Source organism: Balaenoptera borealis, assembly GCF_965194805.1.
Source record: "Balaenoptera borealis genome assembly, chromosome: 13".
NCBI lineage: Eukaryota > Metazoa > Chordata > Mammalia > Artiodactyla > Balaenopteridae > Balaenoptera > Balaenoptera borealis.
In genome coordinates, this window is record NC_138870.1 from 67,783,771 (window position 1) to 67,811,756 (window position 27,986).

Here is a 27,986-nt window from a genome sequence, read left to right on the forward strand (position 1 = left end):
ATGGGTTTTATAAATATAAGGGAAACTTTTAAAGCGCATAACAAAAAAGCATGACACTTCTCAAATGCTTTGTAGTTGTTCATTAGCTTTCTCATCATCTCTTGGGAAATAGACAATAATGTTGAGCAAATAGTCTTTTCTTAATGCAGTAAAATCACTTGCAAGAACATTTGCTCATTAAGAATCCAGTGATATTGAAATGCAGCACCATGTTTAAATTGCTCTGCTTCTCTGTCCTCTTTTTCTTTTCTATCATCCAATTTAGCCATTTGTAGATTTTGTACATTTGAAAATGTTAAAGCTTGCAAGTACAAATGTGTGTCCAATTAACTGTTCAACTATTTGTATGGGATTGTACATTCTGGGGTCCTAAGTTGATACTTCTTTTTTTCCCCCAAAGACATGATCAATTATTTTAAAAAATGGAACTTATCAAAGACTGAATACTTTTGGAGCTGTCACTTTATGCATTGCATTAAAATACTATTTTTTCCTTTAGAGATCTTATAATTCATTTCTGAAATCTTTGAGATTGGCATGAACTATGTATGACAATTGTGCAGTTCTGTTTTTGTCAGCTTTATAAATGAATTTTATAATGCCAGTGCTGATGATCTGCCTTCTCCAGAGAACCCAGGGAGTTGTCAAACACTGCTCTGTTTTACAGCATTGGCACTTGTTTCCTTGGAATCTGCCGAAAGGCCAAACTACTTTCTCTATGTCCATGATGATGACACTCTTAGTCTGAAACTGTGGGAGGTGAATTCCGCCTTTCATCGGAGAGCCACATTTTTTCACCATCAGGGCCTCTGGATTCCTGGTTACAGTGCTTTTGAGTTATACAGCAAGAAAGGCTTCTTCATCATATTGACAGATTCTAGTGCCAAAGCATCAAAATATGATGATTCTGAAGAATTTAAACATTTAAGTAGCTTCAGCATAGAAGGTATGTTTCCTGAGATCTTCAAATACAGATTAAGTAGATAACTTAAATAATGACAGAATATTTATTAGGTTTTAATTTAAAAATCATTTTTAATGTGTATAATTAGTTGCATGACCTTTTATGACCTTAGTAAGTTTCTTAACCTGTCTCTCAGTTTACACATCTGTAAAATGGGAGAAATAATAATACCTACTTCATAGGGTTATAGTATTACATAAGTTAATGTGGTAAATTGTTTAGAATAGCCTTAAATGATGTTATTTTTATGATTGCCTCAATGATTACTTTCAGTGCTGTCTGGGCTTTGGAAATAGAACTTACCCATGTCTCCTTGTTGTCTAGTTTTGTATCTACCTTTTCCTTCATTAGAAGGCAACTTCTCATATAGTTTGATTCTTAATGATAAAAACAATGTGTTAACTCTGTTCTTTGAATACTACGGAGTCTGGTTCCACTGACCTCTAGAAGATTTTTCTGGTTCAGCAGAATCCTGGTCTTATTTCTAGAGACCCTTGCTGTTCTATAGCTATTGAATTTTCTAAATTTCAGAGAGGAATCCTCACTGCCTTACCCAGTGTTTAAAAGTCATGCTTTATTTTCAAAATCTAAGAGCTTGATATCTGCCTTGGGTCTCCCAAACAAATTTTCATTCTAACAAACTCTTCTAAGTCAGTCTAAGAGAGCTAATCATTTGCCTTTTTTTGTTGTGGATACATTTCTATAAATCTCTTTGGAACATTCAAACTGAGCTTCAAATTTTTGCCTATTGAATGGGGTTTTTGGACTCATGAGAAAAAGAGTCACTGACATGGCTATACAACATTCTATAGAGTGAGCGTGATATTTTTACTTGAATTTACTTCAAAGTTGAATTTTGCAAGCCTTTATTTCCTCTCCAATACACAAATCTGCTCCATTAGAACCAGACCCAGTGGCCTTACCTGAGCTTTGGACAACTGCCGCCAATGGCATCATCAAAATCTCAGAAACTCATCTTTGTGGGCTTCCCAAACCTAGGATACACTAGGGGTTTATTCTAGTCTTGGAACCAACCCTCTCTCATGCCCCATGATCCTAGTAACCCAGGTCTAATGAGTATTTTAATATTTAAATGCATAGATGCCTCCCAGAAAGACTTATTTTCCTTCTCATACCTTGGAATTGAATTCTGTATCTGAAGTCCAAGAAACATAACCTGCTTCCTGAACTTTCTCCCTTATGGAGCTCTCTCCTTCAGAGATAGTTTTGGATTGCTGCAGAAGGACTGGTCTATGATGTGGGAAGGGGAAAATATTAGCAGAGTATGCAGGAGAAAAATCTTCAGTCAAGGAAGGTTTTTATAGCTACAAGCATGTATTATTAAAACCTGTTCATTCATTTTTGTCATTAGATAATACTTACCATGTACAAGGCAATGAGCTAAATTCTGTGAGAAGAACAAAGATGGAGTGTTTTCCTTACGTCTGATGTCAGGCAATAAATATGTCTTTGGTCTTGTCATTTTTCCAGTTGTTTGAATTTGGCAAGTCACTTGGCTCCTCTTAGCCTCAAATTCTTCATTTATAAAATGGAGGTAATACCCACGCAACAGGATTGTTGCAAGGATAAAATAAAATTATGGACAAAAAATTATTTTGCAAAAAGTAAAATTCCAAACAAGTGTATGCTATTATCATGATACATAGATCAATGAACACCCACTAAACATAAAGAAAGGAAGAAGATTTAGAATTTTCCTTGGCCTCCTGCACCTCTTGCTTTTTTAAATGTTTGGAAGGTAAACTAACATTTTGATATTCGACCTGAGCATGAAATGCTTTGAACAGCAAGCAATTACAATGCTTTTAATTCCCTATAGCCCTGTCTTTTCCACAGCATTATAATCAAAGAAAGATCAAACCCTAAAGGTTTACTATCATAAATCATTATTTTTCAAGCTGTCCATTTTTTGTACACAATCTAAATTTCATTTTTCCCCAGAAATCCAGGCAGCAGTGCCTTACAGGAGGATGTGTGAATGGAGATATGAACCTTGTGCCACTCCCTGTTTTAAAACGTGTAGTGACCCTGCAGCTCTAGCATGTAAATTTCTTCCACCGTAAGTCATGTTTAACCATTCATGAACAGATTCTAGCATTAGCAGATTCTGCTCTCAGTGATTTTTTTTTTTAGATTAAAAAAATTCTTAACAATAATTTGTTCTAGATACTCATTCACGAATTTATTTTGTTTTATTCAAGCAGTAGTTATTAAGGGTCTGCTATATGCCAGCAATTCTTCTAGCTGTTAGGGATACAGTATTGAACAAAGTATTTACCTTTCTGCAGCTTAAACATTTTGTTGCATTTAGGCAGAGAATAAAAAATAAAAATGTAAATATATAATGCAATATATTGTTAGATGGACTTATGTATTATGGAGAAAAATAAAGGAAGGTAAGGGAAACAGGGAGTATAAGGCAGGTGTGTGTGTGTTTGCTCATTAATGTAGGGTGGTCAGGGAAGAATAGGCTGACAAGGTGACATCTAGTAAGAGATGTGAAGGAAGTGAGGCAACTAGCCATGTGGATATCTGGGGAAAGAGCCTTTCAATCTGAGAAACGTGTAAAGGTCCTGAGATGGGAATGTGTTTGGTGTGCTTGAGGATGAGCAAGGAGGCCAGTTAATTGGAGCAAAGTGAACAAAACTGAGAGGTAGGAAAAGAGAGCAGAGAATCATAGTGGTGGGCGAATCATATAGGGCCTTGTAGCCTGTTGTGAGGACTTTTTTTCTCTGAGTAACGTCCTGGTGTATTTTGGGCAGAGGAGTGACAGGATCTTTTAAGATGTTTACACTGGCTATTGCATTGACTTTTGGTGAGGGGAAGAACAAGGGCAGAAATGGGCAGTAATACACAAGACATGAAGGGGATTTGACTAGGTTGGTAGCCCTGGAGGTTATGTGGGAAGTGAACAGATTCTGGATATATTTTGAACTTAGGGCCATAAGGGATGCTGATAGAGTCAAAGTCAGTTATGAGAGAAAGAGGAGTTAAGGACTCCAGTTCAGGTCTCAGCATTTTGTAGGTTTCAGAATCATATGAAATCGCAATTTTTTGTGGTCAAAACTGGTCAAATATCAACAAACTCGAATGATTCAATTTAACAGAAGGGCTGAGTTGCCATTTACTAAGATAAGGAATATGTTAGGAGGAGCAGTTTGGAGGAAAAGCCAGGAATTTGGTTTTGAAGATTTTAAATTTCAAACTGAAAATTGTTCGTTGGATTTGGTGATCTGGAGAATAGGAAGAGGCAAAATGGAGATAAGCAATGTAACAGCTTTTTTTTTTTTTTTTTTTAAGGAGTTTTGTTGTAAAGGAGAACAGAGAAATGCAACAGTAGTAGGAGGGAATATTTTTAAAAGAATCATTTTCTATTAGTCATTTATGAGCTTCTGCTCTACAACAAACACTGGCACTAGAAAAGGTTCTGGCATATGAGTAAATGAGATGTAGCCCTTATTTCAAGGAGCTCACAGTCTTTAGGAGGAAGACAGGAACAATAGCAGATAATTGACAATACAGGGGAAAGAGGGCTAGAGGAATAACCACCACTACAACTAGCACATTGAAGTATTTACAGCATGACACACACTGTGCTAAGTGCTGTACAACTGGTAATCTCATTATTCCCATTTTCAGAAGAGAAAACAAACCGAGGCACAGAGAAGTTAAGCAACTTGCCTCAGACCACACAGTTTGCAGGCAGTAGAGCCAGAGTTTGAACAACTACATCCTGTTGGGTAACAGGTGCTATGGAAACAGAGAGAAGGAAATGATATTTCTGTTTATTTTCTTAAAAAAAACAACCAGTTCTTTCTGAAAAGAAGTCTTCACCATTCACTTGGACCCCTCACATTCACAAACCTATTTCCTGTCTCTTCTGGGAGCCATCGGGAGGAGGGGAAATAACAGAGGCCCCATAGGAAGGAGAGCACGTGGGGAGGAAGGAAGAAAGAGGGGCAAGGCCAGCCCTGGCACTGGGGAGGAAACGGAGCTATATTCTGAAGTGGCATTTGGCTAGTTTATTTCTTGTGGCATACCCAGTCTCCAGGGTGGTTGAACCCAGATCCTCAGTGCTTCCATTGTTTGGTCTGTAGCTCCCCCGAAGTTTCTTTTTTGGTATAGTTAGAACGCAGAGAAGAGACTCGGCGTGAAACTTCACCCCTGCCAAGCTGTTTCTCATCTCTGTCTTGACCACTATTTCCTTTCTACTTCTTCCGGTTCCCTGGGCTGAGGCACCTCATTATGGCTCCTCCTGGTACTTGAGGTCCTGAGGGGAGACTCAAGTACTGAGCTGGCGTGTCAACATAGCCCTGCACGCCTCCTCCAAGTCCCCAGCAGAACCACCCTGCTTGTTCTAGATGATTTCAGTTTCTGGCACATAGCAAGTGTTGAAAATAAAAATATCTAGTGGAAATGAGAACTTTTCTGAGAAAAGATGCCAACTAGCATACCACAGAGCCCATATGTAAGTAGAGCTATCCCTATTACATAATATACCTATTATAAGAACTGTTCTACATCTGAGGCATATTTATCAGTCAGACGTTGACTAGATTACCAGTTGTATGACAAAATAAAGAGGACCCTGCTGTGTGCAACCATGACGACATTTTAAAGGAACAAGTTACTGGGTTTTGGAAGATGATTTTAAAACGATAGCTGTGGTTTTGACTTGCATAAAGCAACTGCAGGATAATTGAGTTGCGTAAAAAATGATGTTTACTTAATGTGAGGATAACCAGCTGGCCCTAGTATTTTCAGTAATCTAGTAACTTTTTCTTTTTCGCTTGACAGAGTTTAGAGTAGGATAGGAATATCATATACTGGTTAAAATTTTATTATTTAAGTTCACTTTATGAAATAAATAATTGGTCTTGTAAGCTGAGCTATTAATGTTTTTAAAAAAAATTTGTGAAGGAAGTATCCAAGAGATGGCCAAAGGGTCTTCTGTTAAAAGAGAAATTAGCTTTTCTTGGTTTTGGATTTCCTTCCATGAACGAGTGCCCTCTGGTGGCAACACGTGCCCCTAGTGTCAAGTTAGTTCATTTCCACACTGAATTGGAAAGGGGCTGTATTTTTGGTCCAAATTTTTTACTTTATAGGTAAGGCAATTGGAAATGTTTTAAAATATTAAAATTAGTATCATAGCCTGCCGGTGTATTTGAGAGGCAGATAAGCAAGCCTTTTTTAAACTATATGTACAGTAATTCTCTCTAGTATGTATGAATCTAATAATTGGTTGTACATGAAGGATATATTTCTTTTGAATCAGAATAAACTGGACTCTGAGCCCCAACTGAATGAGAAGGAAGACTTTATCTCAGTCATTATCTTGGCTTCATTCCCTTAGAGGATAAGCATTCAGGATGGTCCTGCCTGTTTTTGGCCCCCGATTCCCAAGCTCATGCTTCTTGAAATGTGGGCCTCCTGATTTCATGTGGCCACACACAAGACCAGATGTTTTGGGGCTTGAAATTCAGTCTCCTTAGGCTCATATACAACAACCTCCTCCCAGAGCACAGCCACTATTTTGGGCACAGGCCCTGAGGCTCTTGAGAACTGCAGCCTCTGCCACCCCCTTCCCTGTTCTCAGAGAAGAGCATGTCCCACCTCCATCTCTGCCACCCAGAGATTCCTAGTTACTTTTCGATGACTTCAGGGCTTAATAATCAGCAGGGAGAGCCCCTGAACATCCTGTTTTTGTTCTACCAACATCCTTATGGATATTCAAAGAGTGTGTCTCTCTGCTTACATGTGGGGGAGTATAGGAAAGTAACAGTATGATGAACATAGAGTAAAATCACAATTACAGAACATGGCCTTAGTGTGTCCCAAACATAAGTGTATGTTTTGAATATTCTGTGTTCAGATTCTGCCTCAGTCATGAATATTTCTTTATCATCCACTAGCTTGTGATTTCATACAATGAGGTATGATGGAATAATAGCAAGCAGAGCACTGCTTAGTGCTTGACAAGGAGAACAGAAGAATTTTAGGAAAACTGTATCTTAGTTTCCTATATTAAATGTAATATATTTTTATATTAAAAGTTTTTTCTTACTTTAATTTTTTTTTCATTTAAAGGGTTGAAGGATGCTTGCCCTACTGCCCTAAAAGTATGATCCTTGATGAAGTCACTCTCAAGTGTGTTTACCCAGAAGACTGTAAGTGTGAACCTTACTTCACTTATTCTGAAAAGTAAAATACTTGAATATTTTTTATATGATGGCAAGTGACTATGAACAGAAGTTTTAGACAGACAATAAACCTTCATGACATTCTTATTCATTGTCCTTTTCAAAATTTTTGGATTCTGAATTACTTTCTAAACCATGTAAGTCTTTGCTCTCACATTCCTCCTGCATCCTTTCTCCCAAAATATTTTCCTTAAAGCTAAACATCCTTATATGAACTATGTGGGCTTCACTTTAAGCAAAACAGATTAAAGAAGAGTATCTTTGCTTCTTTGTAGGCATACCTCTGATTCCCACAGAACCAGCATTAATTTCTCCAGGTAAGCCATCTCTACCCATGTTTACAGGTATCGTTACAACTTTAGACACTAAACTTAGCATCATGTAATTTAAATCTTGGCACTCCTAAACAGCTGCTGGTGTTAGTACTATCCCATCCACGAGAGAACCCAGCAGTCACTTTGATCTCACTAAGTAGCTATTCACTGGATCAACAAGCCACATTTTCAGTATGGCTTCCACCTTTGGTCCACCTCTGTCCCATTTCAGTTAGTATAGATAATAAGAACTTCCCTCACGTCTTTGCCTAGAATTTAGCTTTTACTAAATCCTGATTAAATTTTCACAGTGACTAAGTTGATGCTGAAGAGACTTTGAGGCAAATGAAGTCATCCTTTAAGCACTTTTATTGTCATTCCTGTGTTCTCTCCCAGCCTCTGGAGGAGGCATTCTGGGCTCAGACCCTCACTTCGCTCCCTCCCTGTGAAACTTGCCTCAGGAAAGGATTGAATAAATCCACTCACAGTGAGGCTTGACAAACCGAATGTATTATATCTCCTGGGGTTATAATTTAGAAAAATTCAGATATTTATTCTTTAAATATGTCTGACAAGCTTTCATTGAGTGTCAACACTGCCAGGTACTGTCCTGACACTGGGGGTGGGGAGGGGGGAGGAAGGGAGAACGGTAAACAAGTCACAGCCCCAACCCTAAAACAGCGAATAGTCCATAGGCTGTCGTGATATTACAGTAGGAGTAAGTACAAGCGGTAAGCAGGAGGGGTCTTATACTTATTTTGGACGTGTGGTCTCAGTTGGGTAACAGAAGGTCAGAGGTGGATAGCTAGGAGAAGGAGGAAATGTGTGCACATGCAAAGGCCTGCGGCCGAGAGGGAACCTGTCACACAGAGGGGTTCCAAGCAGGTCATCGCACCTTGAGAGTGTGGTGTGGGGGAATTGTGCTAAGAGGTGGTGTGGAAGAGATGTTTAGAGGCCAGATCACAAATGGCCCATGACAGGAAATTGTTGGGTTTGTGTTTTTTTCTGAAGGCCATGGCGAATCACTGGAGGATTTTAATAAGTCCTGTGACATCTTCCAAATAATAGTCTCACTACAATCATCGCTATTACTACTATTCTTTTTCTTTTTTTAAAAAATTATGATATTTATTTATTTTTTTTTTTCACACACACACACACACACACACACACTGTATTTTATTTTTACAAGAGATAAATAAACTGACACCAAGCATTGTAAATGGATGACCACAACAAAAGCAACAATGATGGCAATTACCAAACACGAAACACACTCATACTATGTCATAATATTGGCATTCAGTCCAGTAATCCTCCACTGTAACAGCTCCTTTACTTTGCAGTGAAAATTGATTTGTATAGTTTTTGCCTCTGAGTCCTTGTGGGATTTTTTTTTTTTAATTCAAACAGGAAGCCACAAAGATTATAATCATCCTCATCAGTTCACTCAGTCCCATGTAATTAATTTTTTTATCTTGATCTTTTGTTAGCACTTTTATGAATTCATCAGTTTTCCATTAGAGTTCTGAAAATGCTTATTCATTCAGTTCAGCAGTACAGTCAGTTACCAGAAACCTGTACTTGTCAGAGTCTTTTCCATGAATTCCTTGAAGATGAAACTCTTTTATAGGAACATTTTAGCAAAAGCATCAGAGTACACCCAGAACTGTCTGTAAATGACAAAAGGCTTAAAAATGACCACGGTTAAAGATTTGATGAAAGTTCATAATAATGCAATTGACAAGGAAATTTAGTTATTTCTGAGATATACATTTTAAAGTAATAACTAGAGTTATGACTTATAACATTATACCAGAACATATCAGATTTTTAGAAATTTCATGCAATATCTGAAACATTTATATTAACATATTTCCATACAAATAACCCAAAGAAAGTTTAGTATTAGTTGTTTTTACTGTTTGTTTGTTTTTTTATACTGCAGGTTCTTATTAGTCATCAATTTTATACACATCAGTGTATACATGTCAATCCCAATCGCCCAATTCAGCACACCACCATCCCCACCCCACCGCAGTTTTCCCCCCTTGGTGTCCACATGTTTGTTCTCTACATCTGTGTCTCAACTTCTGCCCTGCAAACCGGTTCATCTGTACCATTATTCTAGGTTCCACATACATGTGTTAATATACGATATTTGTTTTGCTCTTTCTGACTTACTTCACTCTGTATGACAGTCTCTAGATCCATCCACGTCTCAACAAATGACTCAATTTCGTGTCTTTTTATGGCTGAGTAATATTCCATTGTATATATGTACCACAACTTCTTTATCCATTCGTCTGTCGATGGGCATTTAGGTTGCTTCCATGACCTGGCTATTGTAAATAATGCTGCAATGAACATTGGGGTGCATGTGTCTTTTTGAATTATGGTTTTCTCTGGGTATATGGCCAGTAGTGGGATTGCTGGATCATATGGTAATTCTATTTTTAGTTTTTTAAGGAACCTCCATACTGTTCTCCATAGTGGCTGTATCAATTTGCATTCCCACCAACAGTGCAAGAGGGTTCCCTTTTCTCCACATGCTCTCCAGCATTTGTTGTTTGTAGATTTACTGATGATGCCCATTCTAACTGGTGTGAGGTGATACCTCATTGTAGTTTTGATTTGCATTTCTCTAATAATTAGTGATGTTGAGTAGCTTTTCATGTGCTTCTTGGCCATCTGTATGTCTTCTTTGGAGAAATGTCTATTTAGGTCTTCTGCCCATTTTTGGATTGGGTTGTTTGTTTCTTTAATGTTGAGCTGAATGAGCTGTTTATATATTTTGGAGATTAATCCTTTGTCCGTTGATTCGTTTGCAAATATTTTCTCCCATTCTGAGGGTTGTCTTTTCTTCCTGTTTATGGTTTCCTTTGCTGTGCAAAAGCTTTGAAGTTTCATTAGGTCTCATTTGTTTATTTTTGTTTTTATTTCCATTACTCTAGGAGGTGGATCAAAAAAGATCTTGCTGTGATTTATGTCAAAGAGTGTTCTTCCTTTGTTTTCCTCTAAGAGTTTTATAGTGTCCGGTCTTACATTTAGGTCTCGAATCCATTTTGAGTTTATTTTTGTGTATGGTGTTAGGGAGTGTTCTAATTTCATTCTTTTACATGTAGCTGTCCAGTTTTCCCAGCACCACTTATTGAAGAGACTGTCTTTTCTCCATTGTATATCTTTGCCTCCTTTGTCATAGAGTAGTTGACCATAGATGCGTGGGTTTATCTCTGGGCTTTCTATCTTGTTCCATTGATCTATGTTTCTGTTTTTGTGCCAGTACCATATTTTCTTGATTACTGTAGCTTTGTAGTAGAGTCTGAAGTCAGGGAGTCTGATTCCTCCAGCTCTGTTTTTTTCCCTCAAGACTGCTTTGGCTATTCGGGGTCTTTGCATCTCCATACAAATTTTAAGATGATTTGTTCTAGTTCCGTAAAAAATGCCATTGGTAATTTGATAGGGATTGCATTGAATCTGTAGATTGCTTTGGGTAGTATAGTCATTTTCACAATATTGATTCTTCCAATCCAAGAACATGATATATCTCTCCATCTGTTTTTATCATCTTTAATTTCTTTCATCAGTGTCTTTTAGTTTTCTGCATACAGGCCTTTTGTCTCCCTAGGTAGGCTTATTCCTAGGTATTTTATTCTTTTTGTTGCAGTGGTAAATGGGAGTGTTTCCTTAATTTCTCTTTGAGATTTTTCATCATTAGTGTATAGGAATGCAAGAGATTTCTGTGCATTAATTTTGCATCCTGCAACTTTACCAAATTCATTGATTAGCTCTAGTAGTTTTCTGGTGGCATTTTTAGGATTCTCTACGTAAAGTATCATGTCATCTGCAAACAGTGACAGTTTTAATTCTTCTTTTCCAATTTGTATTGCTTTTATTTCTTTTTGTCTCTGATTGCCGTGGCTAGGACTTCCAAAACTATGTTGAATAATAGTGGTGAGAGTGGACATCCTTCTCTCATTCCTGATCTTAGAGGAAATGCTTTCAGGTTTTCACCATTGAGAATGATGTTTGCTGTGGGTTTGTCATAAATGGCCTTTATTATGTTGAGGTAGGTTCCCTCTATGCCCACTTTCTGGAGAGTTTTTATCATAAATGGGTGTTGAATTTTGTCAAAAGCTTTTTCTGCATCTATTGAGATGATCATATGGTTTTTATTCTTCAATTTGTTAATATGGTGTATCACATTGATTGATTTGCATATATTGAAGAATCCTTGCATCCCTGGGATAAATCCCACTTGATCGTGGTGTATGATCCTTTTAATGTGTTGTTGGATTCTGTTTGCTATTATTTTGTTGAGGATTTTTGCATCTACATTCATCAGTGATATTGGTGTGTGATTTTCTTTTTTTGTAGTATCTTTGTCTGGTTTTGGTATCAGGGTGATGGTGGCCTCATAGAATGAGTTTGGGAGTGTTCCTTCCTCTGCAATTTTTTGCAAGAGTTTGAGAAGGATGGGTGTTAGCTCTTCTCTAAATGTTTGATAGAATTCACCTGTGAAGCCATCTGGTCCTGGGCTTCTGTTTGTTGGAAGATTTTTAATCACAGTTTCAATTTCATTACTTGTGATTGGTCTGTTCATATTTTCTGTTTCTTCCTGGTTCAGTCTTGGAAGGTTATACCTTTCTAAGAATTTGTCCATTTCTTCCAGGTTGTCCATTTTATTGGCATAGAGTTGCTTGTAGTAGTCTCTTAGGATGCTTTGTATTTCTGCAGTGTCTGTTGTAACTTCTCCTTTTTCATTTCTAATTTTATTGATTTGAGTCCTCTCCCTCTTTTTCTTGATGAGTCTGGCTAATGGTTTATCAATTTTGTTTACCTTCTCAAATAACCAGCTTTTAGTTTTATTGATCATTGCTATTGTTTTCTTTGTTTCTATTTCATTTATTTCTGCTCTGATATTTATGATTTCTTTCCTTCTGCTAACTTTGGGTTTTGTTTGTTCTTCTTTCTCTAGTTCCTTTAGGTGTAAGGTTAGATTGTTTACTTGAGATTTTTCTTGTTTCTTGAGGTAGGCTTTTATAGCTATAAACTTCCCTCTTAGAACTGCTTTTGCTGCATCCCATAGGTTTTGGATTGTCGTGTTTTCATTGTCATTTGTCTCTAGGTATTTTTTGATTTCCTCTTTGGTTTCTTCAGTGATCTCTTGGTTATTCAATAACGTATTGTTTAGCCTCCATGTGTTTGTGTTTTTTACATTTTTTTCCCTGTAATTGATTTCTAATCTCATAGCGTTGTGGTCAGAAAAGATGCTTGATATGATTTCAATTTTCTTAAATCTACTGAGGCTTGTTTTGTGACCCAAGATGTGATCTATCCTGGAGAGTGTTCCGTGCGCACTTGAGAAGAAAGTGTAATCTGCTGTTTTTGGATGGAATGTCCTATAAATATGAATTAAATCTATCTGATCTATTGTGTCATTTAAAGCTTGTGTTTCTTTGTTAATTTTCTGTCTGTATTATCTGTCCATTGGTGTAAGTGAGGTGTTAAAGTCCCCCACTATTACTGTGTTACTGTCGATTTCCTCTTTTATAGCTGTTAGCAGTTGCCTTATGTATTGAGGTGCTCCTATGTTGGGTGCATGTATATTTATAATTGTTATATCTTCTTCTTGGATTGATCCCTTGATCATTATGTAGTGTCCTTCCTTGTCTCTTGTAACATTCTTTATTTTAAAGTCTATTTTATCTGATATGAGTATAGCTACTCCAGCTTTCTTTTGATTTCCATTTGCATGGATTATCTTTTTCCATTCCCTCACTTTCAGTCTGTATGTGTCCCTAGGTCTGAAGTGGGTCTCTTGTAGACAGCATATATATATGGGTCTTGTTTTTGTATCCATTCAGCAAGACTGTGTCTTTTGGTTGGAGCATTTAATCCATTCATGTTTAAGGTAATTATTGATATGTATGTTCCTAATACCATTTTCTTAATTTTGGGGGGCTTTGTTTTTGTAGGTCCTTTTCTTCTCTTGTGCTTCCCACTTAGAGAAGTTCCTTTAGCATTTGTTGTAGAGCTGGTTTGGTGGTGCTGAATTCTCTTAGCTTTTGCTTGTCTGTAAAGCTTTTGATTTCTCCATCAAATCTGAATGATATCCTTGCCAGGGTAAAGTAATCTTGGTTGTAGTTTCTTCCCTTTCATCTCTTTAAGTATATCATGCCACTCCCTTCTGGCTTGTAGAGTTTCTGCTGAGAAATCAGCTGTTAACCTTATGGGAGTTCCCTTGTATGTTATTTGTCGTTTTTCCCTTGCTGCTTTCAGTAATTGTTCTTTGTCTTTAATTTTTGCCAATTTGATTACTATGTGTCTCGGTGTGTTTCTCCTTGGGTTTATCCTGTATGGGACTTGCTGCGCTTCTGGGACTTGGGTGGGTATTTCCTTTCCCATGTTAGGGAAGTTTTCAACTATAATCTCTTCAAATATTTTCTCTGGTCCTTTCTCTCTCTCTTCTCCTTCTGGGACCCCTATAATGCAAATGTTGTTGCATTTAATGTTGTCCCAGAGGTCTCTTAGGCTGTCTTCATTTTTTTTTCATTCTTTTTTCTTTAGTCTGTTCCACAGCAGTGAATTCCACCATTCAGTCTTCCAGGTCACTTATCCGTTCTTCTGCCTCAGTTATTTTGCTATTGATTCCTTCTAGTGTATTTTTCATTTCAGTTATTATATTGTTCATCTCTGTTTGTTTGTTCTTTAATTCTTCTAGGTCTTTGTTAAACATTTCTTGCATCTTCTTGATCTTTGCCTCCATTGTTTCTCCGAGGTCCTGGATCATCTTCACTATCATTATTCTGAATTCTTTTTCTGGAAGGTTGCCTATCTCCACTTCATTTAGTTGTTTTTCTGGGGTTTTATCTTGTTCCTTCATCTGGTACATAGCCTGCTGCCTTTTCATCTTGTCTATCTTTCTGTGAATGTGGTTTTTGTTCCACAGGCTGCAGGATTGTAGTTCTTCTTGCTTCTGCTCTCCGCCCTCTGGTGGATGAGGCTATCCAAGAGGCTTGATGGGAGAGACTGGTGGTGGGTAGAGCTGACTGTTGCTGTGGCGGTCAGAGCTCCATAAAACTTTAATCCACTTGACTGTTGATGGGTGGGGCTGGGTTCCCTCCCTGTTGGTTGTTTGGCCTGAGGCAACCCAACACTGGAGCCTACCTGGGCACTTTGGTGGGGCTAATGACAGACTCTGGGAGGGCTCACTCCAAGGAGTACTTCCCAGAACTTCTGCTGCCAATGTCCTTGTCCCCACGGTGAAACAGAGCCACCCCCTGCCTCTGCAGGAGACCCTCCAACACTAGCAGGTAGGTCTGGTTCAGTCACCCCGGGGTCACTGCTCCTTCCCCTGGGTCCCGATGTGCACACTGCTTTGTGTGTGCCCTCCAAGAGTGGAGTCTCTGTTTCCCCCAGTCCTGTCGAAGTCCTGCAATCAATTCCCACTAGATTTCAAAGTCTGATTCTCTAGGAATTCCTCCTCCGGTTGCCGGACCCCCAGGTTGGGAAGCCTGACGGGGGGCTCAGAACCTTCACTCTAGTGGGTGGACTTCTGTGGTATAAGTGTTATCCAGTCTGTGAGTCACCCACCCACCAGTTATGGGATTTGATCTTACTGTGATTGCGCCCCTCCTACCGTCTCATTGTGGCTTCTCCTTTGTCTTTGGATGTGGGGTATCTTTTTTGGTGAGTTCCAGTGTCTTCCTGTCGATGATTGTCCAGCAGCTAGTTGTGATTCTGGTGTTCTCGTAAGAGGGAGTGAGAGCACATCCTTCTACTCCGCCGTCTTGGTTCCTCCCCAACTCATTAGCCCTATTCTTAATAGCTACCATTTACTGAGTACTAACTATGTGTCAGGCATTGGAGTACAGACTTTGCATGTATTAAATCTTTCTGAGAAAACAAAGAGAGAGGTCTTGTTATTAGCACTGTAGAGATGAGGAATTACTCTACTGCTGTAAAATTTTAGGCATCGTGAATTTAGTATAGTTTAAAGCATATTTTGAGAGGGGCTGGTGGTACTTTCCCTGTGTTGTATAATCTACGGTGTGAATAAGTTTAGAATAACACTGCATGTACTAAATCTGGGACATACACTGTTAATTCCTCTAAGTACTGCTGTCTACTTTGCATTCTGTAATATCCCCCCAAAACAATAGTCATTGTATATTTTAAACATCTAAGACAATTTAAAGTACCGTGGTCACTATATTGGGGAGATAGATTTTACTCCATGACCCTCAGGAGTAAGAAAACTACCCTGTAAAATTATTTTTATTTGTAGATGATATGATCCTGTATACAGATTATTCTAAAGAATCCACTAAAACCTGTTAGCACTAATTAATGGGCAAATAATAATACATCAACAAACTTGCAGAAAAAGAGACCAGTGACTAAAATCAATTGTGTTTCTATGTACTAGCAATGAACAATCTAAAAATGAAATGAAGAAAGCAATTCTATTTACAGTAGCATAAAATATGTAGGAATACATTTGGCAAAAGTAGTATATGACTTGTACAGTGAAAACTACAAAATGTTATTGAAGGAATTAGGAAGATCAAAATAAATGGAAAGCCATCTCATGTTCCTGGAAGACTTAATATTGCTAAAATGACAATACTCCCAAATTTTATTTATAGATTTAATGCAATACCTATCAAAATCCCAGTTACTTCTTTGCAGAAATTGACAAACTGACCCTACATTCATATGGAAATGCAGGGAACCTAGAATAGCCAAAATAATCTTGAAAAAGGACAAAGTTGTAGGACTCATACTTTCCAATTTAAAACTTACTACAAAGCTACAGTTATTACGACAAGCTTGATTATTATAATTCTACCCCAAGACAGTGCTTATAACCCATTGATGATTTTAGAAAACAATGGACTACTTTATTGCTGAGACCACTCAGACCCCCAGTTATCAGAATTTTTCATGACTCTGTGCTTGCTCTGGGCTGGAACTTTGTCTGCTATTACTATGCTCAAACATTTATGATGATGGAAATGAAGATATTTAAGTCTGTAAAAATATCATATTCTCTAGAAGATACAACATCTAGTATACCATGAACACTGTTTATAGGACCAAGCAATGGGAATTTTTATTCTACTTCATTTATTTTGTAAGTTAGAAGCCATAAAATAAGTACAAAATTAAGGTTATTTATGGAATTTATTTAACAACAAAAAAAGTTTTGTCTAATGTCATTGTGGTAGGCTGAATAATGGCCCTCCAAAGATGTCCATGTCTTAATCCCCAGAATTTATAAATATGGGACCTTACATGCTAAAGGGACTTTGCAGATGTGATAAAGTTAACAATTTTGAGATGGGGAAGTTATCCTGGATTATCCATGTGAGCCCAATGTAATCACAAGGGTCCTTATAAAAGAGAAGGAGGAGGGTCAGAGTCAGAGAAGGTATCACATGTTAGATGTCAGAATCAGCAGGGAAGGAGAAAGGGAGGGAGGGAGAGAAAGAGAGAGAGAGAGAAATTGAGATTTGAAGATATTATTCTGTGGCTTTGAAGATGGAAGAAGGGACCATGAGTATTCAGGCAATCCATAGTTGGAAAAGGCAAGGAAACAGATTCTTCCATAGGGGCTCCAGAAGGAGTACAGCCCTTGCTGATATCTTGATTTTAGGACTTCGGACTTCCAGAACCACAAGATAATAATTTGGTAATGTTTCAAAACACTAAATTTGTAATCATTTGTTTACAGCAGTTATAGGAAACTAATATAGTCATTTTTAGACGGTATCAACAATGGACACTGCAGTTACAGCTAGACAAAATTTCAGCCATTCATTTTCACTCTTCTACAGTCCTTCAGACTTTGAATATTTTAGAGATACCTTTAGTACTAACAAAAAGCTTTGGAAGAAGTCTTACAAATGTGTTTACCAGTTGTGTTTTCCCTTTCCATGGATAACTCCTTCGCCACACCCACCAACTGGGGTCTCCAGTGGTCCACAGCATCAACTATTCTGCTTGCAAGGAAAACATTTTAGAGATTCACCAGGGAAATGAATCAGCCTCACTACTCATTTTAGAAATGCAACAAAATTTGTAACTCCTGAGCAATCTTTAGCGATCCTATTGATATTTCTACCTGTTCAAACAATTGTGTTGACACCAACAAGGCAGTGAAGATGTTTCTAGGATGGTGCTTAAAAGCTAGTGCTCTGGAATCAAAATTGCCAAGTTCGAATTCTGCCTCTGACACCAGCTTACCTCTCTACACCTTAGTCTCCTTATCTGTAAAATGACAATAATATTATTATCTACTTCGCAGGGTTCTTGTTAGAATTAAATGAAATAATCTATATAAAATTTCTTAGCATGGTGTCTATCACAAATGAGTTTTATATATGATCAATACCACTTCACTAATGCAGGGGACCTCTTCATTTCCTTCAGGTCCAGAAATGATTACTCCATCAGACTTCACTGCGTTTGACAAGCTAACACCTACGACAGGTTTGGAATGTGAGGTATGACTGAGTAATCTCTTCAGCTATTTGTCATTTCCTTATTGTGTCTATTCATGTTTCTGTATCACTATCCAGATGCTATTAAACTTCTTTTGGTATGCTCTCTAGTCTTTCTTTGCTAAATTAAATAAGCATTACATTTTAACAATTTTATTTCCTTAACTGTCAGATATTTCTTATTAATTAGACTCTGGTCACACTAAGAAAAACAAATACAATGCAAATGAAGTCTTAAGGATGATTCCTTAATAGTAGTAATTGTGTGATAGTTAGTTGTAATAATAATTATGTGTGATAACTTAATACTTTTATTTATTGATTTATTAGTTGGATAATTTATTAACTTAATAATAATTATGTTTCTTTAATAATTCTTTAATGATAATAATTCTTTATAATAATAAAGAGTATATTGTGGGCTTCTCTTTGGGCATTCAAAAATATTTATTAAGCAGCTACTATATGCCAGGCACAGTGCAAGATGACAAATATATACTAGTAAGCAAAAAAAGATAAGGTCATTGAATCCCAGAGCTAGTAATTGTCTGGCTGAAACTTGTGAAATTATCTCCTTACTCCAAATATGCTACTTGTTCTGATAAACCAATGATTTATTCAACCAGTATTTATTTAGCACTATTTCTGGCTAGGAACTATTCAGGTACCATAAATAAAACAATATAAAAGCAGGCAAAAATTCCTGCTTTTATGGAGTTTACATTTTATTGGATTCTGAAACAGCCAATAAGCAAAATAAATTACCAAGTTATGTAAAATTCTAGAGATTGCTGCTCAGGAGAAAAATAAAACTATTTTCAATGAAATGATCCTCACTGAGAAAGTGACTGTTACTTTAGAGCAGAAAATCTGAAGAAGTGAAAGAGTGAACCACGCAAAGAACCAGGGCAACAGCATTCCAGGCAGAGGGGCCAGCCAAGTGCAAAAGCCCTGAGCTGAGAATGTACCTAACATCTTAAAACAATAAAAGAATAGCAAGGAGTAAAATAGTATGGAGTAAAATAGTAGGAAATAAATTAGATTATGTAATAATAGTAGGAAATAGTAGGAAATAAACTAGATTATGTAAGGCCTGGTGGATGATTGTGAAGACTGTGGCTTTCATTCTAAATGACACAGGAAGAGAAAAGGGAGATTTCTGAGCAGAGGAATTATATGATCTGATCTGTTTCAGGATCATTTTAGCTGCTGTGTTGAGAGTAGGGTGTAAAGAGATAATAGAACCAGTTAGGAGGCTACTGCAGGAATTTAGGTAAGAGATTGATGGTGATCTGGACCAGGTGATAGCATTGGAGATGGTGAGAAATGTCTGGGTTCTGGATCTATTCTGAAGGTAGAGGCTACAGAAATTGCTGAAGAATTAGATGTGAGGTGTGAATGAAAAAGAGGCATTAAGGATTCTAAGAGTTTTGCCTTGAACAACTGAAGGATAAAGTTGGCATTAATCAGGATGGGGAAATTGTGGGAAGTGAAGGTCTGGGGTGGGTATAGCCAGGAGTTCAGTTTTGCCACGTAAAGATTAAGATTCCTCTTAGACATCAAAAAGCTTTGGGTATAGAGATCTGGTGAACACAAGTGGAGTTTAGGGCAGAGATCAAGTTAAGATGAAATTTTTATAATTCTCAGTGGATAAAGGGTATTTAAAATTGTGGTTAGATGAGATCACAAAGGGATTGAGTGAAGACAGGGAAGAGAGAAGGGCCACTACAACTTCAACAGATTGAGAAACAATGACAAACATGCAAAGGATAGTAACCACTGAAATAGGAGAAAATGGAGGAGATTGTAGGTGATCTGGAAGCCAAGGAAAGAAAATATTAAGGAAGATGGTGTAATAAGCTATACTAAATATGTTAACAGGTCAGCTAGATGAGGTCTGAGAACTGATCATTGAATTTAGCAATGTGGAGTTCAATGGTGACCTTGTTAAAGATTCTTTCAGTATAGTGGAAGGTATAGATTCTTTAGGTGGTTTAGGTGTTGTTTAGGCGTTTTAGTTTTCTTCTATCTCCTTTCATTTTCTGGGAGTTGATACAACTTATACACAGAAAATTTTGCAAGACTGAACTTGACTATTTGCCTACTTTTGGCTTTTAAATTGAGAAGTCCTCTCTTAATAGTCTCACTATTTAGAAAACTTTTTACCCTCTCTTATCCTTGTTTTTTATCATGTATAACACTGGAATGATAGAAACTGACCCACGAAATTTAGGGAGAATTAAATGAAAAAGCTACTTTATTAGTGCATGATATATAATAGGTGCTAAATAGATGTTAATTTTTCTTCCTCCATCCCCTGAGATGCAGTATAGAGTAGTGGTTAAGAGCACTGGTTTTCAGAGCAACAATGCCTGGATTTAAGTTCTGACTCTACTATTTACTAGCTATGAAACTCGGGGCAAGTTAATTTGACCTTAAACCTGATTTTCTATCTATGAAATAGGGAAAAATATTAGCTCCTACCTCAGAGGGTGTTTTTGTGGGAATAAAATGGACTAATTAGAACAATGTCTGGAGCATAATAAATGTTATATTATTTATCATTGCTACAGTTATTACTATAATTTATATAGAATGTAATTTATAAAAAAATCTACCACTTATTTATTTTTTATTTATTTATCTAGAAGTCTGTGAGCTATATATAAAAAGTAATTTATAATGATTCTATCCAGGTGCTGTCAAACTGATATCACATTTGATTTTTAATGAAAAATTTGGATAATACTAAGTTGTAATTTTTTTAAACTGACATTAACAGAAGTCTTAATCATATACTAGCTTTATACAACATAATATGAAAGGTTGCCTGCCACTGTATAAGTCTGCTTGCAAAACACTAATCTAGTCAATTTAGGACAAGACTTCAGTTTACTCAGAAGTTGGGTATCTGGGCAATTCTGATAATCAAATCAATATTAAGGTAGAGTTTAAATGAAGTTCATACTGAGTATTTCAGAGAGGATACCTCAACAAAAAGCTGTAGTGAAATTTTAATTGTTCATCTTTCAAAAGCTTTTGTATTTAGGAAATGTACACTATAAGCAATGTGAATGGGAAGTTTAAAAATTAATTTAAAACATTAGTTGAAAATGGAAAAATATGCATTAATTTTCTTTTTTATTAACAGCCTCAACAATTTGATCCTGTTTATAATTGTACCCAATATATATGCCTTAATATGGAATGGAAGTTGTACAACTGGTCTCTTAATTGCCCAAAGGACATAGAAGTGCCTGACTGTGGTTTCCGGGGAAGACCTGTTCAAGTGAACAGCGATATTTGCTGCCCTGAGTGGGAATGTCCGTGTAAGTCTGCATTCCTTACATGGCAATCAATTTTTAATTGGGGGAGATTATTATTTTTTTTGAAGCAATCACCTCATCAAGACAGTTATTGTTGAACTTTCTTCATTTGATTTATGATTTTGATTCCCAGTAACTTTTAGAGTTGCTTTTTGTCAAACATAAGGAGACTAATTTAAAAGATGTTTATAAAGGAGCAGTTATTACTGTAATACAAATAATTAGTTAATAGACTAAATCTACTCTCTACCACTTTTTAGGTCGGTGTTCCATGTTGTCAGAACTCAGCATTATTACATTTGATGGAAATAATGCAGCATTGTATAGTATGGCTTCTTATATCTTAGTAAGAATTCCTGGGGAAGTTATAGTTGCTCATATTGAAAAATGTTCCATGAATCAGGTAAGTCATAATCTATTCTTTTGTCATTTCTTCATAAATCTAGCAGCAGAAGTATGTTGCAACCTTAGGTATTCCCAGAGTAAGAAAGGACTCAACAACTCACTGAGATTTATCTTCTGGTACTTAAAACAAAACGTGTTTCATGTGAATATATTTAGAGGCATATAGTATTAATCCAAATAATGTTTTTAAAAGTCAAGTAATGTATTTTTTCTAAATGTTTTTTCCGGATACTTTTTTTTTCAGAATGGAAACTCATTTAAAAAGCTAGTGAGTATCTGCAAAATGTCTAGTGAATTCCTTATGTTTATTGCTAAAATTATGTTTAACTCCATAAAGTTTCAATTTTCTTTCAAATTAAGGCTTCCTCTGGAAGAACCTCTGGACTTTGTTTTAAGAAGTTAAATTTGACCACATCTCTGCATAAAGTACTTGTCAATCGGGCAGCAAGAAAGGTAGGAACACAAAGTTAAAGCATATCCTCATAATGGATGAAATTGAGAAATTATATAAGCACACTTATTTCCAAAAAGAGGGGAAATTAAACATATCAGTGGACTTTCATTGCTATGATGTCTAATCATTCTTTTCATGGACAGTTTAAAATGTGTTTCATACTATTATATGTCTCCTACCATAACATGCCAACTGTTGCAAGTGTTTCTCCCCTTTTGAGGTTAACTGAAACAGCCATGTTAAACATGCTAAAGCTCTCTTGGATAATATGAGTGGCCAGGCTTCTTAGTGTCAGAGTTAATGTTTAGTGTTTCAAATTAGACAAAGTGGAAATGATGTGAAAGAGAGGATCATAAGGTTGCAAAGGGTAGCAGCCAAGAATACCCAAAGGAAGACTACTGAGAGAAAAACAGATGGAAAGAGTAGTTTTGAAATGTTGACACCATTAATTGATAGCTTTAAAAAAATGAAGGAATATTTAAATTTATTGAAATGAACTGAAGAAGAGCAATGCATCATTAAAAAGTTGGAAAGGAGCCATTTGATTTTACAGGAAAAACCTTTATCCAAAGGAATTATATTTACCAAATAGGAGTGAGTTATAAGCTGGATGCTTCACTCAGATCTACATGGTCTCTCAAAAATATAAAAAAATAATTTATAAAGATTTTGCTCAAAATGGCTGAGATGTTATATGCTTTCTGGAAATCTGTTAGCACAGGCCATACATTCTGGACTGGAAACAGTGTTAAAGCGAGCCTAAAATGCAGTAAGATATCAGAAAGTTTAATTTTAAGGCAAACTTAAAATATATGAATGTGTTACTTTTTTGGACACGAGAATTTCTATATATACCTTTGATTTTAATGAGGTTGGTATATTAACAGGAAGTGGGTGGGAAATTAAACTCAAACCTGGTCCGTGCTGTTGTTGTGAATGTTTGGTTGGAAGGGCTTATTTTTGGCCTCAGCTGAACTGATGGCTGGTGATGTATTCAGTTGAAAATTTATTAACTTAAAAAATCATTTAGTGAGTTTATGTGATAAAATGACACAGGTCCTGATCTCAAGTAACTTGCAGTTGTGTGTGGGGTGCATAAATGTAATTATCTGCCAATTAAAAGGAAGTAGGAGCTATAGTGATAGAGTGATGACCAAGATACCATGGAAACAGAGATACAGGTCATTTAAAAATGCAGTTTATAGGAGGGTCAAGTGGATATTTTTGGAGGAGGTGACACCTAAGATAAATCTTAAAGAATGAGTAGAAATTAACCAGGCAAAGAAGGCTGTTTCAGCTTGAGTGTGGCAAGAGGAGGAAGATATAAAGATGAGAAATTGGATGGTTAGTCAGATAGAACTCTGAGAAATTTACTGCTAGTTACAGCTCATGGTTCCATGTCATCATTGTTATTTAAAGCACTGTTTTCAAAGTAAAAATCCTTGGATTCCTTATATTAGTATTACCAAGAAAACGTGTTAAAAATATAAGATCTAGGATCCAATCCAAACCTTGGAAGTAGAATTTTGGTAATCTTAATCTTTACCAAGCTTCACAGATGGTTATTATGAACATTATAATTAAACAAACACTGATTTAGAAGATTAAATAGAGGACCCAGATTAAAGAAAACATCCTGAAAAAAACTTTATTATCTTTAATTTATATTAGGAGGTAATGGTATAATCAACATATATTGGGGGAAACATAAAAAAGCATATATAACTTAGAAGAAATTTAGGTTTTGAAGAGAATAAAGGGCAATGAGGTTAGAACAAATATTGACTATAGCAAGACAGCAAAAGAACAATAAAAGAATTTAGGAGTTGTGAGAAACTGGCAGCAGCAGAGAAATAGATTTTTAAGCTTTGAAAAATAGTTTACATTAAATCAGAAGAAATGGAATAATCTGAATTTTCCTAATTTTTATGAGTGTATATTAAAACATAAACATTGTTCTAATAGGTGTAAATGTATTATGTAATTTTAGGTAGAAGTGGATTCTATTGCTGTACCTTTGCCTTTTTCAAATCAAGATCTGTCCATAGAGGATTCTGGTTCAATGTATGTGATTACTACTCCAGCTGGACTAATCATAAAGTGGGCTCATCTTACAGGGATTGTAGACATTCATTTTGGCTCTCAATTTAACTTGTCATCCTACACAGAAGGACTTTGTGGTGAGCACTGCTTTTCAAATCTCTATTTCTTCTTCTTTTTTTTCTGTTCACATTCCACCATCTTGACCCCTCTTACCCCATTTTTTGGGTTGGAAAAGTGATGTTAACTTTCAGTTCCCCATGTGAATACTGAAGGAAGCAATGTCTTTCCATAAATGGACTTAGAAGCAAGAAATAACAGTTCAACTTGGGTATTTTATGGAAATATATGCTTACCACTGTTTCTACAATACTGTTTGTATTCCTACTAGCTCATCTTTATTAAGCATTAATGAAGTGTCAGGCATTATTTTACATACTTTAACTCATTTAATTCTAACAGTAGCCTCAAGTAGGCACTAGTGTTAATTTATAAGTGATAAAAATGAGGCATAGAATGATTAAAGACTTAAATAACTTTGTTTCTTATTTTTTTAAGTTTGAAATCAAAGAAAACTTAGTTAAGTCATCTTGAAAGTTATATACAGGGAACACAATGTTCTGAATATTAGTCCCAGTTTTCTTATGAAGTGTAAAGCCCAAATGTACCTTTACACTTAGGTTCCATAAGTGTAACCTAAGTGTAAAGGTACATCTTACACTTCCTTATCACAATATGTTACATAGATACATAGTGATAAGCCAAAGGAAACAAATTAGAAATATCTCTAGGTACATAACAAAATAAAAAGAACAGTTCTGGCTCTGGTGTCTGCCTGAGCTATCCCCTTTACAGATGTTTAAGTGAACATCAGTTTTCTTATCTTTAAAATGGGAATAGTAAAATCTACCTTCAAAATTGTTGTTAGAGTTGAATGTGAAAGTTAATGTAAAACACTTAACACATTGCTTAATACAGTCAATAAATATTAGCTTAGTACAAATACATCTATTTTAAACTCACTAAATATTAATTGAGTAAAAGTTAATGGATCAGCTTCTGAGTGTCTGGCATTATGCTTGGTGCTGACAACTCAAAACAAATAGACCAAGTCCTTGCTCTCAACAAATTATATGAAATGCCCAAATTTCTTCTTCAAAAATGTAAAGCATTTAGTGGAAAGTTTGACTAAAATGGTTTACAATTTCCTTGCCTGTTTAGAGCATGCTAAACATAGCACAGACTTCTATGGTGACCAGGTTATCATTGTGGAAATAGTTATTATGTATACATGGTATTGGGTATACATAATAACCCAATAGATATTATTGAGTAATAACTCAGGGATTTGGGGAATGCACATTTTCTCTTCTGATTTATCACTTCTGTGTGCTATAACTTCTGCTTGATTTTCATGTTTGTTTGGTTTTTTCCTCTACTGTCAGCTCATGCTTTTATGGAGACAGTCTGCTAACTGGATTCTTAACTAATCACTATAGAGAAGGGGCTAGGGTCACCTTTTTGCTAACAAGGGTCACCCCCCTAAACTTCCTGACCTCCACAATGGGAGAGCGGTGGTTTGTTAAAAGGACAGCAGGGTGCTGGCTGATTTGAGTTGTAGTGGACAAGAGTGTGACCCAAACTGAGTATGGACACCAGAATGGGAGGTCTATATTGACAACTTGTTCTACATAGCACTGTGAAGTCTGCAGGAGTGGTGGCTGGAGTTGCAATGAAAACATATTTTTACTACCAATACCTCTTCCCAGAAGAGTTTAGACTTTAAACATAGCTGATTTACAGTATAGTTCACTTAACTTGAGTTTTATTTATTTATTTATTTTTTTGCACTGTACTCAGTCTCCTGTATATTTACAAGTGTGGGGCAACTATGGCAGCAGAAACCTTTATTGATCTTGTTATAATTGCTTGAGGATTAAGATTTGATACTTGAAAAAAATGTTTAACTCATATCTTTTATAGCTAGGAGCCTTGGGAATTAAGAAAAAATTATGTCTTAAAGTAGGGTACGATTCAGGTAAGTTATGATCAGGGTCCTAGGCCCATTTCTCTGTACTTCCCTTGGCTTTTCACTTCACTAGATAAAAAGCAAGCTCTGTCCTCAGTTTGGCTTCCCTGAAGGAAGCTAGAGGCTATAGCAGGTCACAGCATCGCAGCCATCAATCGGCCATGTCATTGCAAGCAAGAGAGATTGTCTATGTCCTAGAATTCCCCAGGTCAAGTCCTGAGCTTAACAATGGTTGTTCTAATGTTGAACAAATCTATGTGTCTAAGTGACTGCCACAAGCTGACTGGTTTATGCCTGGATTACCTGTAACAGTTGTTAATGAAAGGGAGTAAGGCTTACCTTTATGCTTACCAGGGCCCTCTGCTGGAGTGGTGTCATGTGCTAGGTAATGGGGCAGAGATAGTTCCTGAAGAGAAAAATTTAATGTTTTCAGGCAGGGTTTTCCTAGGGGAATAGATGCTTAGGAGGCAATCACAAAATGTCTACTATTCTGGGGAATACCCTGTCAGATTTAAGAACTAGTTCTTAAATTAGGAGATAGTGGTGATAGTGGAAGAGTGTAGGGACAGAATCAATCTCCTCTTTCTTCTTCTATGATCTTTTCACATATCTTGACTTCTAGGATTATAATTTCTTTCTTATCTGGTTAAGACAGTTCTACACTATTTTATCAAAGAATCAGACACATAATTTAAAAAAAAATCCATCAACGTTAAAGTCATAGGACATAAATTTGGCGCCTGATTCAGTAAATAATTTATTCATTTTAAATCAGTTATTGAGATGATTTATTTCTGCTGCCTATATTTGGTTTAAGTGAAAAAAATTTTCCTTCTAAATGTCACACATCTTTTTAGGAATTTGCAATGAAGATCCAGATGATGATCTAAGGATGCAAAATGGCACAATCATTACGAATATGGAAGACATAGAATTATTTATTGAGAGCTGGGAAATTGAGAAATCATTTGAAGTAACAACGAGAAGGCCTGTTAGAAATTGTACTGAGCACGACTGCAGTCACTGCATTGAGTTATTAAATAGAAGAGTTTTCATCCCATGCCATAATGAAGTAAGTTGAAAGCAACCATAAATCAGAACTGTCATGTTAGACATGTTGAGAGTAAAAGCCAATAAATTCTTGTTCTTGCCATGATGTTCTTCTGCTGAGAATAGTTTATCCCCAAACCTCCTCTCAGTACACTTTGGAATTTAAAATCATTTACTGTTTATTGACTTATAGAAAGGAAGGATAATTATCTTTTCCCCCCATGTTTCTTTTTCTGAACTATATCTACAGCTTTCAAGAAAAATGAAATTTTTTCCTATGAATAAATGCCTCTAGGAGAAAGAGATGAATGCCATTTGGTAACCCAGTATAGAAACCAAGACAGTGAGGCTTTAATCAATTCCTGGCCTCTTAGGTGCATACTTGTAATAGAATCTGTCATATATTCAATTTAATTGTTCTTTATTAGTCTTTAGGTGACTAGTAGATATTTTAAATAATCTGCATCGTTAAAAAAAGATCTGTTGTTAGAGACAAAAGACAGACAAATACATCATTTCGTGTCTCATTAAATGAAAAGTTAGTGAGATCAAGTACCTACTAGGCACTGTGTTAAACTCCTATGATACAAAGATGAGAAAGACCCTCTCCTTGCTCTCAAAGAGTCTAGAGGGAAGGCAAGTCTGTGAACAGATTAATCACAATATACAATATGT

The 27,986-nt window shown here is 36.3% G+C and overlaps 1 protein-coding gene across 3 annotated transcripts in view; it reads left to right on the forward strand.

Annotated features, from left to right (window-relative positions):
- OTOGL (otogelin like) overlaps window positions 1-27,986 on the forward strand; it is a 157,199-nt gene that overhangs the window by 97,973 nt on the left and 31,240 nt on the right. For 2 of the 3 annotated variants that reach the window (XM_082350722.1, XM_082350723.1), the window contains 11 exons: window positions 668-946; window positions 2,927-3,044; window positions 7,073-7,152; window positions 7,461-7,502; window positions 17,937-18,010; window positions 21,159-21,336; window positions 21,594-21,736; window positions 21,983-22,006; window positions 22,099-22,191; window positions 24,183-24,372; window positions 27,119-27,333. In XM_082350722.1, coding sequence (XP_082206848.1) covers window positions 668-946; window positions 2,927-3,044; window positions 7,073-7,152; window positions 7,461-7,502; window positions 17,937-18,010; window positions 21,159-21,336; window positions 21,594-21,736; window positions 21,983-22,006; window positions 22,099-22,191; window positions 24,183-24,372; window positions 27,119-27,333 — 1,436 coding nt within the window. Of the gene's footprint in view, window positions 1-667; window positions 947-2,926; window positions 3,045-7,072; window positions 7,153-7,460; window positions 7,530-17,936; window positions 18,011-21,158; window positions 21,337-21,593; window positions 21,737-21,982; window positions 22,007-22,098; window positions 22,192-24,182; window positions 24,373-27,118; window positions 27,334-27,986 lie in introns of all 3 variants that reach the window. The other variant, XM_082350724.1, reaches the window with a different exon arrangement.